The 13,284-nt window shown below is 41.0% G+C and overlaps 1 protein-coding gene across 1 annotated transcript in view; it reads left to right on the forward strand.

The window, feature by feature from the left end:
• Positions 1 to 2,190: 2,190 nt before the first annotated feature.
• Positions 2,191 to 13,284, forward strand: part of LOC143940922 (granzyme A-like) — a 31,860-nt gene continuing 20,766 nt past the window's right edge. The window contains exons 1-3 of the mRNA XM_077462745.1: positions 2,191 to 2,323; positions 5,714 to 5,855; positions 9,976 to 10,114. Coding sequence (XP_077318871.1) covers positions 2,272 to 2,323; positions 5,714 to 5,855; positions 9,976 to 10,114 — 333 coding nt within the window. The 5' untranslated portion in view covers positions 2,191 to 2,271. The remainder of the gene's footprint in view (positions 2,324 to 5,713; positions 5,856 to 9,975; positions 10,115 to 13,284) is intronic.

Genomic DNA, 13,284 nt, shown 5'->3' on the forward strand with positions numbered 1-13,284 from the left:
TCGTAGAGCTTACATTCTAAAGGGAGGGGGTGGTGGTACAAAAGGTAATAGCTGCAGAGAATGATTTGATGGGGGCGGCTAATAAATTGCTTGTTTTTAATCTGTACACTGCGTTTTCCTTTTCTCATATGATCAATGGTTGGATCGGCTCCTGTGGCTTTCTTTGGCTCGTTTTCACCAACGATTCCCCACGAGAAGGCTGAATAAATCAAGATGATCTGCACCTAATGTGAGGGGTAATAAAGCTCACAGATGGGAATATAGATCTTTGAATCTGGTAAGGAGATAATTTTGCCTGACCTATCTAAGCACTGGGTGTTACACTGAATACAATGACTTTGCACAAGATCACACTATGGACTTTGATGTTTCATTTATTTAATTATTTTCTAATATTTTTACTATAATATATTGCATGTTTGATGCACATTTATTCCTTTAGACAGTGCAACACGTTTTTTTATACACAAGTGTAGCCATGCTTTGTTAATTTCTGTATAACAATGTGATGTGTTATTAAATGAGAGGTTGGCTCCCTCTAGTGTCCTTTTTATGCTAGAACTTTTCTTACAATTCTGTAAGACAGTGCTATGATATAGATCAGCCATTCTCAACCAGGGTTCTGTGGAACCCTGGGGTCCCTCCAGAGGTTGCTAGGGGTTCCTTGAACTGTGGCTAATAAACCACCTTTTTTGGTGGTGCCTACAGAGTTCAAGGTTCAGCATCACTTAGACCCCTTTCACACTGGGGCGTTTTTCAGGTGCTTTAGCGTTTAAAAAAAGCGCCTGTAAAGCGATTGAAAGAAGCTGCAACTGCAATCCCAATGTAAAAGCCCGAGTGCTTTCACACCAAGATGCCTTTCTCACTGGAGCGTTTTTAAGGCATTTTAGCGTTAAAAAAAGCCCCTGAAAGAAGCTGCAACTGCAATCCCCATGTAAAAGCCCGAGTGCTTTCACACTGAGGCGCTGCGCTGGCAGGGCGTCAAAAAAAGTCCTGCAAGCAGCTTCTTTGAAGCGCTTTTGGAGCGGTGAATATAACGCTCCTAAAGCGCCCCTTCCCATTGAAATCAATGGGAAGTGCCTGTAAAACGCTATTGGCAGCAGCGTTTTTTGGGCGCTTTTAACCCTTTATTTGGCCACTAGCAGGGGTTAAAAGCGCCCCAATAACACTCGAAAAATGCTGGTAAAGCGCTGCTAGTTTAAGCGGCGCTTTACGAGCGTTTTTTGGGCGCTGACATTGTGAAAGGGCTCTTAAAGCACTTGGGCTTTCACATTGGGACTGCAGATGAGGCTTCTTTTAAGCGCTTTACAGGCGCTTTTTTAACGCTAAAGCGCCTGAAAAACGCCCCAGTGTGAAAGGGGTCTTGGCAAAGCCAGCAGCATATTTTTAGCTGTCTTTAAGGGTAGCATTCTGAGCACCATTTTAAGGGGAACATTCTTCCTATTGACCACCAGTATAAGGGGCATTGTTCTATTGACCCCTGATGAATTGGTTTTAGTAAGGGTTCCTCTAGACCTGAAAAAAAAATTTGGGGTTCCTCAACGGTTAAAAGCCTGATATAGATAAATGTATTGTATAACCCTGTTACATTGTAATTGATATTACACTAACAATTTGAGGTGTGTGTGCTCTGAGGATTGGAGTGGGAAGGTGCCCAATATAAGAGCCTTATATTGGACATTACACTTCTTGCCTGTCTGCATATACTCTCCAGGTGACCATTGATTTCTTAATTTTCTATAAACATGGATGTTCTCATTTTTCATTAGTTATATCTGAGTTTTCTACGGAGTTCATATTGTTAGAAATATATTACATAAACTACTTAAGTGGTTCAGTAGCTCTGTGTATGACTTTTATTGGTAACATTGCACTACAAGATGGAACCTGAGGTATCAGAGGTAAGAGAGGATCTGAAGAGTCGGAGTAGCCAGTGGGGTATAGAGTCAATCAGAAGTCCCTATGGGGGTACCGCTACACAAGTATGTATGACTGTCATGATCTGCCATTGTCTTTATGTCCGTTGGTAATGGCTTTACATATAAATAGTTCTACAGTAATTGCATATAGCAATTCTGATTTTAAAGACAAATTACATATGCATATGTACTTGCATGAGTGAGGTGTGTTGCCCTTTAACACACTGGCTTGTTAGGTGTCTAGTAAAAGTGAAACTACAGTTAAGGTGGTGTCAGCCCACAGTGTAAGTATGTATAAGTAGGATGAAAACTCCTGTTGCTATCTTCGCTGTTTAGAAAAACCAAAGGCAAGATGCTCTTTTGGATTTTGGCATCTCTGTTAGCTTCCCTACTGCTTCCAAATGGTAAGTTTGACCTATAAAAGCAAAATCAATGCAGGTAATGAAAGGCATTTTTTTAATCATAAATGCTTAGTTATGTTTGCTTTTTAATGTTTATATAGTTTATTAGCAAATATTGCTTTCATTTAAAAAAAATGTGTTCTATTCTCCTAAATTTGAGGTTATTTTTTTTTATGACGCATATGACTTTCTACAAGTGGTGAATTATTTATTTATATATTAACACCAAGTTGTTGCAGCATTATTCTCTTTATTAATCCATCAGAAATAATGAATCTTCATTGTTTTAAAGTTACAAACAAGACAATATATTGGCAACAGTGTTGGGTCTAACTCCTTTAACCTTCCCCAATTGTCTGATCCTCAAAACACTTGTGTTCATTGCTTTAAGATGTACTGTATGTTTCTTAAACTGAAATACGCTGCAATAGGGACTTATCTCCACTGTGTAGAAGTTTAATGAGCTGCAATGAGGAGTGGAGAGGATGTTCTGTACTTCTTATTGCAGTTTATTGAAAAGCTGCCAGTGATTCTTACAAATGGTGAGTTTAATAAGGTGCCAAGTAGTAACAGATAATAGTTCCTATCACATATAAATAATTGTGTTTTAATTTATATCAGGACATTTCAGTGACACTTGTACCCGAGTGCATTTATCTAAATTTACTTGGTTACAAATGTCACAGGAATGTCTTGATTTAAATAAAAACACAAATATTTTCTGTATAAGCATTCCCTCTCACATAGGTCTTTTGTTAACTTTAAGTTTATTTTTTAACTCTTATTATGTCAACTTTTATATTGTATTTTTCATTCTGGAATATTGGATCCCCTGATCTTGTGAGATCATGGGTTTAAATCTTACTTGTACTATCATCATGGCTATTCACTGCGTATTTCATTCACTTCTCTTCTCAGGCAGGGAAGGGAAGTGAAAACATTAACCCCTCTAACGCCTAAGCCTATTTCCGACATTTGTTGCTTACTAGTTAAAATCAGTATTTTTTGCTAGAAAATTACTTGGAACTCCCAAACATTATATATATATATATTTTAGCAGACCCAAGAGAATAAAATGGTGATTGTTGCAATATTTTATGTCACATTATTTACGCAGCAGTCTTTCAAACTTATTTTTGGGGAAAAAATGAAATTTTAATGAATTAAAAAAAAACTTAGCCCAATTTTTTTTTTGCATACAGTTCATGTTACGCCGAGTAAATAGATACCTAACATGTCATGCTTTGAAATTGCGTGCACTCAGAATGGCGTCAAACTATGGTACCTAAAAATCTCCATAGACGATGCTTTAAAAAGATTTAACGGTTACCAGGTTAGAGTTGCAGAGGAGGTCTGGTGCTAGAATTATTGCTCTCATTCTAACGATCGCGGCGATACCTCACATGTGGGATTTGAACACCGTTTACATTTACGGGCACTGCAGGCATCATCCCGGTATAGTGTATATATATCTAAAGGCTTCTGCGCTCTATGGAAAATAGAAGTGAGTAAAAAACCCAGAAAAAAGCAGCAATCACTATATGAGTTTGCTCTCACTAATGTGAATTAAAAAAATGATCTAAAGGTGTGATGCGCTAATTTCCAACCATACATATAAAACAATAGTGAATGAATAAACTAAACCTTCTAAATAGACAAACGCTTCATACGGTGCAGATATAAATGCGAAGAAAAATTATTTATACAATATTTAAAAGTGCAAAACGTGCATAAATATAGCTAAAAGTGATCCAGTGCATGATGTATTATAAAGTATATAAAAATAGCTCCAAAGTGGCTAGGTGCATATGTTATGCTACACACATCAACAATGCATAAACGCAGGTATAATGTAAAGATACAGTGAAAACAAAAAAAAAAACTGTTTATACCAAAAAGTGACAAAAATTATATGCAAAGAAAACCAAATCTGCGTGGTTAAAGTGAAGCACATTAAAGTGTCCCATACATAGTCAGATAGTGTGACTAAATAAACACACTAAATTAAAGTGCAACGTGCTGAGCCAACAATCCTTCTGTGGTGGTTCGTGCAAGTGATGCTAATAGAATGCAATTACCTCACCGCTGTGAGGTAAACAGCGAAATTAGTACAGGGCAACCAGGTAGACCAGGGCGATCACAGGGATGGCTATATAGCAGGTTCTTAGAGATTCATCCAGCTTCCTTGTGTGTAATATAAGGTGCACTCAAAGAAATAGATCAAAAGAGGGCTGCCATAGTGTAGTATTTAAAACATGTAATGTTTATTTAAAAGGCTAAATACTACTCACAAACGAAGCTTTAAAACAATGCACGAATATTACAGCAGCAGACCGGATATGGACGTCACTTCCGGGTTCCTACGCGTTACGTCGTGTAGACTTCAATTATTATTATTATTATTATAATATAATTATAATTATATAATATAATTATAATATTATAATATAATATAAATATAATTATTATTATTATTCAATTATTGTCATAAAAAGTGTTTGGAGACCTGGATCCTGCCCCAGGGGACATATATCAATGCAATTATTATTATTATTTTTTTTCGGGAGCAGTGATTTTTTTTTTTTTAAAGCTTAAAGTGAAACAATAAAAAAAAAAAAAATCCTTTAAATATCATGCCTAGGGGGTTTCTATAGTATACCTGTAAAGTGGCAACAATAGGTTAATTGGCTTCTGTTCAAAATTGGCCCTAGTATATGAATGTGAGTTGGGGACCTTGGGTTGTGGGCTTCTTGAGGGTTGGGACCAATGTGAGTATGTGATGTATGTGTGAAGCACTGTGTAAATTAACAGTGCTATATGGGTACCTTTTAAATAATATAATAGATGAGCATCTTAATGAGACACAATGTACAGGGATAGGGATAATTGTAGACACTCACTCAGGTTGAACTGGATGGACTGGTGTCTTTATTCAACCTTACTATGTAACTAAGTAAAGAAGCCAGTCTACTAATCTGCCAAACGGCTGACTAAAAATGAAAATACAACATAATCATTTACAGAATTTTTTATATATTTCTGATTTAAAAAGTACAAACACATTTTTAAATATTTTTTATTTCAAAAATAATAAAAATATTTTCAAAAGTACTTTCTCTAAGTTCAACTTTTGACTGTTTCCTCCATACCACTTTCCAAACCTTTCTGTTGGTCGGTAGGGCTGCCAAATACATTAAAGGAAGACAAGGGGGATTTGCATATAAGTTCAGATGCTGATATGTCTGCCCATTGTTTTGACATGGAATTATCAATACAGGGTAACCTTTGAATTTTTTTGTAACATATTAAAGTGCCCATGTATCTTATAGATTTATTTAAAATGTTTTTCATTGCTTTTTGTTTATTTCATTGTGTGTTCCTATTATTGTACAGGTGAGTGCAGTAAAATCATTGGAGGACAGGAAGCTGCTCCTCACTCTAGACCATATATGGCTCTACTGGATACAAATGGATACCAATGTGCTGGAACATTAATAAAAGCTGACTGGGTGTTAACTGCAGCTCACTGTAAAGTGTAAGTAAATATCAGATTCTCTGTGCACATTAACACCTTCCCGCCCAAGCTATAGCAGAATGACAGCCGGACAGGGGCTTTATTGTTTTGTAAGACATCCCTCAGAACAGGGTGCACAGCGAGGCGATCCATGGTGTGGTGTGTCCCTTGGACACACTGCATCGCAGATCTCGGAAAAGAGCCTATGACATAGGCTCCTTACCACATGATCAGCTGTGTCCAACCACAGTGGAAATAGTGCATGAGGAGAGGAGAGCCAATAAGCAGATTTCCTCACTAGGAAGTTTGCCCCCACCGCCCCCCCGTTGATATGCCACCAGTGCCCCACCCAACCCCTACCCTTCTCTGCCCCTAAACATGCCCTCATAAATTATCCCATGAAATTACACTTAAATGTTTTATGCAGAATTAAGTTACAAAAAATAAATATTAACAACAACTTTATCAGTGCAGCCTCACCTGTGCCCCTGAACGCAACCTCACCTGTGCCCCTCAACGCAACCTCACCTGTGCCCCTGAACGCAGCCTCACCTGTGCCCACCATTGCATTGCAGCCTCACCTGTGTCCACCATTGCATTGCAGCCTCACCTGTGTCCACCATTGCATTGCAGCCTCACCTGTGTCCACCATTGCAGCCTCACTGGTGGACACAAGTGAGGCTGTGACTGGTGTTCTGTCTATCACAAGCACATGTCAGGGGGCTGTGTCGAGCAGAGCAGATACAATTGTAATGTAAGCTGTAACAGTGTGCTATCCTGCTCTGTGATCCCACGGCTCTCTTCTTCCTCCATGCTCCCCCCCCCCCCCCCCCCGGGGCAATAGCTGGGAGAATAGTTCCCAATCAACCCCCCCCCCTCCGGCAGCAATCACCCCCACCGCCCCGCTCCCAGGCAGCCCAGCTCGCAAGCCCTTAATTCCCACTTGCAATGCAAGTAGGCGAGTGGGAAAATTTGAGGGCTGCCCTACAGTAATGCCCACCAGTGCTCATCAGTGATGCCTATCAGTGCTGCATATTAGTGCCTCCTCCTAAGTGTTCATCAGTGCTGCCTCCTCAACGCTCTACAGTGAAGGAGGAAAAAAATACTTATTTACAAAATTGTATACCAGAAACTAAGAAAAAATAAATTTTCAAAAACATTGGTCTTTTTAAATTTGTTTAGGAAAAAATAAACCTAGTTGTGATTAAATACCACCAAAAGAAAGCTCTATCAGTCTAAAAAAAAATGATAAAAATGTTGTTTGGTTACAGCGTTGCATGTCTGCGCAACTGTCCCTCAAAATGCGACAGCGTTGAAAATTGGCCTGGGCAAGAAGGGGGTGAAAGTGCTCTGTATTAAAGTGGTTAAAGCCAACTGTTTCAATTGTTTTTCAAAGCCGAACCCTGGAAAACAAAAAGGTCCTCTCCTTCAGTGTTTTATTCTGTTTTGGCAGTGGACTGGCCCACAGCCCCCTTATGTCCAATGCAGGGCTATGGCCCATGCATTGGACTTGATGACTTCAGAGGATCTTAGATCAGTGTGCAGGGGGAAGAGGCTGCAGTGACCGATCTAGCATTGTGGAGGGAATAGGTTATAGTTGTTATATGTATTTTATATATATGTTATATGTGTTTTAACATATTTCATATAAGACATTTAAAAATGTTAAGCATATATTTCAGTTTAGCTAGCTGTGGGTGGCACCTTTAAGATCCCAGTTTGTAATTTAGTCCAACCAGTTTTGAGATTTGCACAACTCTGCCAGACAGCACTGCACATTGCTGACCTCGCTCAGTTAAAGAAGAATTAAACTTTTTTTTTAAAATAAGGACCCCCAGGACCTTTGTGTCATAATGTGCTAATATGCACAGCATATATGCACATTATGACTTTGTCAATCAACCTCTTCCAGTGGTACAGTGTCAGTGGTCCTGTCGGTCACAGGTGCCACGGGTCTTCAGTCACTTGACTGGTTAAATGTGCACATTAAAGATAAATTCACCTTTTTATTTTTCTAAATTCCAGCTCCCCTATGTACCAGTGTAGCATTAATGTGCTTCTAAATAAAAAAGCTTTCTATTGAACCTACACCGCCCTTACCTCAGTGTCCAGCTTGTTGTATAAAAAATCTTCTCCATTACGTCCAGGACAGACCTTAGGTCATCAAAATTGTTAAGACAGAGAGGATTTCATCAGCTGACCTGATTAGCACACACCCTGCTGCTGCCTTCCCCTTTCTGAAGATGCCTCTCACCCACCTCCTCAGGTGCATGGTTTTCTGAAAGGTAATTAGAGATCATCGTTCTCACTAAATACACAAACATAATTTTATTTATTATTTTTTTTTCCTACCTTAATTTCATCTTGCATAGATGGTTCATTTGGCAGAGTGTGCAGGAGCTGAGCAATCAGATAACAGCCAAAGTGGATAGCTGTAATAATGCACACAGGAGAAGTGTGTCCTTGGTTCTGTAAAGCTCACCATACACTATACGATCTGATGTACAATCTCCTTTAAATCTATCATCGACTATGTAGTGCAAGGGCCTAATTGGATACAGAGTGCTTGGATACATGGTGTGTCCTTTTATTGTAAAGCTTTGGTAAACCTAAAGGAGATTGTACAGTCAGTACAATATGGCAGTATAATGTATGGCCACCTTTCTATACCTAAAATGAACTAGTTTTGCTTTCAGTGCTATTAATTGTTTTACGGCACACCAAACACATAAGCATACACACGTTTTGCCACAAAAGCAATAAAATTCACAGTGCAACCCACAACACACAAAAATGGGCCATAAGCTACTTTGCCACATGTAGGGCAACCCATTGAAATCAATGGGATGCCCTATGTCTGTCACTGGCAAAACGAGCCAAAATAAGTGTGCTCCCACTATGCTAGGTATGAATGAGACCTGAAAGTAAAATTGGTTTGTTTACACAAGAACAATGAGGCTCCATTCACATCTGTGAATTTCCAAATGCATGGCAAACTGCACATAAAAAATCCCCCCCTTGGTCTTGCATTTCAGAAGCGTTCTGTAAATGCAGCAAAAAAGCACAGTAAAAAATCTAACACACTCTGCTCTAAAAAAAAAAAAAAAAAAAAGTTGTGGAGTTTCTTTGGGAGTATCTTATTAGACCCCCCATCTCTCCTTTTGGCTCCAATGCAGCCGATCAGACACAGATTGGTCTGATCAGCTGCTGTAAACAAAGAGCCGGGAACCAGAAATTACCGTATTTATCGGCGTATAACACGCACTTTTTTCCCCTTAAAAGCAGGGGAAAATTGCGGGTGCCTGTTATACGCCGATCCCCCACAGTTCCGAGCCTCTGGGCGGCTTTCAGCCGCCTTCGGCTCTTCTCTGTGGCCTTCAGCCACCTTCGGGCATTCTTGGTGGCTTTTGGCCATTCTCGGCAGCTTTCGGCAGCTTTCGGGCGCCTTCAGCTCTTCTCGGTGGCTTCCGGCCAGCTTCAGCCGAGAAGAGCCCAAGGCGGCCGAGAACAAGCGTGCACCGCCAAGATACACAGGACATCTGGCTCTGTATCTCGGCGGTGGCATTTAAAAAAAAAAAAGAGGCAAATAAAACCGAAATGGCTGCATTGGTGGAGAAGGCTGAAATGGTGGACAAGGCTGCATATGACACTGACAAGGCTGAAATGATCGACAAGGTTGCAGATGGACACTGATAAGGCTGCATTGATGGGCATTTAAATGTAAGTTTTTTTTTTCCTTAATATGCCCTCCTAAACTTGGGGTGTGTGTTATACGCCGATAAATACGGTACAAAATAGTCATCGCTTTCAGGATCTGACATCACACAATGGGAGGAGCAATTTCAGTTTCTCCTCACTGTGAGTCCTGAACTGGATGCTGCTGGCCGCATTGTTACTGGGCTTCCCGATCACTTAGGAGAGCCCAGTATAGGCAGAGTATGTTTACATGAAGGAGAAGTACCATTTAAAAAAATAAAAATAAAAAAAATTATACTGCAATTGTGGTTGTAGCCTCAACCATGATCCCGGTATGACTGGAAAGCAGTATTTTATGGAATTAATATTAAATGTTGTCCAGCTTGGGTTTGCATATACATTTATGGTAGATAAACCAATTGTTTTGCTAATTTTTAATTTTTAGCAATTCTTCAACTACAATCAAACTGGGTGTCCACTCAAGGACAGTAGTAAATAAATATGTACAGACATTCAAGTACTTAAGGAGCAAAAAAAGGGACTTTAATTCGAGAACATTGAATAATGACTTTGAGATTGTACAGGTAAGAACATCAGGTAAATAATAAAAATCAAAGTGTATTTAAACCCAAAAAAAGACCAAAATATATTGCAGTTTTCCAGTACTTGGATGTTGTGGCTGCATTATGTTTGTCCTGTATCTATGGAGGAATAATGTTGTCACCTAGGACAGAAAGTATATTAAAGTACATGACAACTCTTACCTTGTAAAATAACCCATCTAATTTAAAATCAAAATGAAAGGCTGACCATTTGTGGATATATGAAAAAAACACTATGAATACCTTTCTTTCTTTTTTCATAAGTGATCACATAACCTCTGTTCTCAGCTGCATCGAGGTGGAAAAACAGCAGGACACTGATCTTCCCGTTGTATTGCTGTGCAGGGAGGCCTGTTAGCACAAGTTTTGGCCATTAGAGGACAGGCAGGCTGTGCTCCCAGCACAACCAGAAAACTGACTACATTGGGATGTGCTCTCATGCCTAGCATGGGCAGTTTGAAATAGGAAAATAGGGGGACTGGCAGGAACACCACGTATTTCACACAAAGGAAGCAATACAAAGAAAACAGGATACTTTTTAACACAAGTACATGGTACAATAGGCACACATCAGGAATATGAAATGGTGGGGTAACATATTCTTTAAAAGAGAAGTATGGGAATTTAGTTTTTTTCAGAATCATACTTAAGAGGATGCAGCATTGGTTTGATGCTGAATCTGCCCCTGCTGGCTCTAACACTGAGAACCAACCAATCAAACACCACCGATCACTCGGTTCTCACAGCTCCCCGAGCATGAGCTGGTGACTGTTTAGTCACTGGCTCTAGGGTCTGCTCCCTCCTTTCTCACTGGAGCACTGGACTGTGGAGGGGGTGGGAGCAGGCGGCTCAGGCTCTCCGCAGCTCACCGAGAGCCTGAGCCGGGTGCCAGTCCAGGCATGTGGGCAGATCAAAGACCATATGGTTGCAATCTTTCCCGAACCTGGGCCAGCTCTGTGACATCAGCCAATAGCAAGCTTTAGCCCACTGTCTGGTGAAAACGGGTCACAAGAGTACAGAATGGACCGCGCACTCCTGTGCGCCACACTAGAAGTACAGCCAAATTAGCTTTGGCTGTACTTCTTTAAGAATATTGAACACTTACCCTTCTCCTCATCTCTATAACATAGGGGGAGGTGTTCTGTAGTCCACAAATGAGAACTGAACAATGCTGCTTGGGATTTTAGCACTGCAGAGGAATTAGTGCACATCAGATTATGAGCTCACTGGATTTCTAGCAGGATCAACCAGTTTTCTGTAATTGCAGTATTTCTAAAGACAATACATGAGAAATTGTGTATCTAAGGGAGGAATGTACCAAATATTTTTTGTTATGTTTATTTTGCCAATGCACACACTTTAACTACTTAAGGACCGCCCCATGCAGATATACTGCGGCAGGGTGGCCCTCCTATGCGGAATCACATACAGGTACATGATTTTGTGCAGTGAGTCTAGGGAGTGCACGCGCCACCAGCGGGTCCGGCATCCACAATGGCAGCCAGGACCCGCCAATCGTTCATAGGAGAGGCATAATGGCGGTCTGTCTATGTAAAGAAGGCACACCACCATTCTGTGAGAGAGGAAGATGGAGATCTTGTGTTTCTGCTAAGCAGAAACCTGGATCTCTGTCTTTCTCCAGTCACAGCATTCCCCCCACAGTTAGAAAGCACTCCCTAGGAGCACACTTAACCCTTTGATCACCCCCCATGTTAACCCCTTCCCTGGCAGTGCCATTAGTACAGTGCATATTATTTAGCGGGAGCCAATGGATGCATAGAATGCATTAAGGTGAAAAACCCTGAGACTTTACAACTCATTTAACACATTGAGCACAATAAAACAAACATTCAAAGTAAAATTCTTAGGTTAATTTTAGTTAAAGTTAAAATTCTTACTCCAGCATTTGCAGTTTACAACTTTTAATGTTGATGGCTCCTACTCTCTTAACACTGCCCATCATTGGTGTCTGTGGGAGGAATAGTGCCCCACCACTGGTGTCAGTGGGAGGAATGGTGCCCCATTATTTGTGTCAGTTGTGGAGGGAATAGTGCCCCAAGTGCCAGGTAGAGGCAAGCAGTGCCGATCCTGACCTCCCTGGGGCCCTAAGCAAAATTCTGCTAAGGGGCCCTCTACCTCAGTGCTCATCAACCCTGTCCTCAGGGCCCACCAACAGGCCAGGATTGCAAGATAACTGAAATACATCACAGGTGATATCCTTATCTGCTCAGTGATTGCAGTATTCTAGTCTGCATCTCCCCAAGGTAATACATAAAACCTGGCCTGTTAGTGGGCCCTGAGGACGGGGTTGATGACCACTGCTCTACCTGACCCGTGATGCCATGAGTTATGTAAACCATTTGTCATTGCCACACAGTCACACCTGACACTTCAGTGCTCCCAATACAATCCTCCCTCCTTTAACCCTGTCATTACTAAGCCTATTTGTGACATTTGGTGTTTACAAGTTAAAATCCACATATTTTCCTAAAAAATTACTTGGAACCCTCAAACAATGGAACCCTCAAACATTTTTTATATATATATATATATATATATATATATATATATATATATATATATATATCTCCTCACGCTCCTCCAGGATGACAGCCGAGCGGCTTTTAGCCTCATCGGTTGTTATCCCTGGAAAGCCAATTGCCCACTCTAATCAATGCTACCAGGATGATGCCTGCAGCTACGGGCATCATCCCGGTATAACCCCTGAAATCCCAGTGGGTGGCTGAGTGACAGGTGAGAGGGGCCCCACCCTCCTCCATCAGGGCCCCCCCCCCGGGGGAGGGGAGGATGAGGAGGACAGAGGCCATCTGGGATTGCTGCTGCTGGGGATCGTCCGAGCAGATTGGAGCTCCGGGAGCAGAGCCGATCCGTTCTGGTGGGGGGGCCACAGCGACGGGGCCCCCCACAGCTTGCGTAGTGAGCGTATAGGGCGGATCGGCTCTGGAGGCAAGCAAAGGGCCACATCAGGCCCCAGGGCTGCAGTTTGGAGACCACTGTTCTATAGTATCCATATGTGCTCATGACCTTAGCTTGTAGGGGTCATGTGCTTCTGGAAAGAAGTTTGAATGTGTGAGTGGTGGAACACTGAAGTTCACACATCTGGAAGTGTTTTTCATGAAACATTTACACTG

This window comes from Lithobates pipiens, unplaced genomic scaffold, assembly GCF_037356315.1.
Source record: "Lithobates pipiens isolate NorthernLeopardFrog02 unplaced genomic scaffold, aLitPip1_a1.2 Scaffold_3, whole genome shotgun sequence".
In the NCBI taxonomy this organism is placed as follows: Eukaryota; Metazoa; Chordata; class Amphibia; order Anura; family Ranidae; genus Lithobates; species Lithobates pipiens.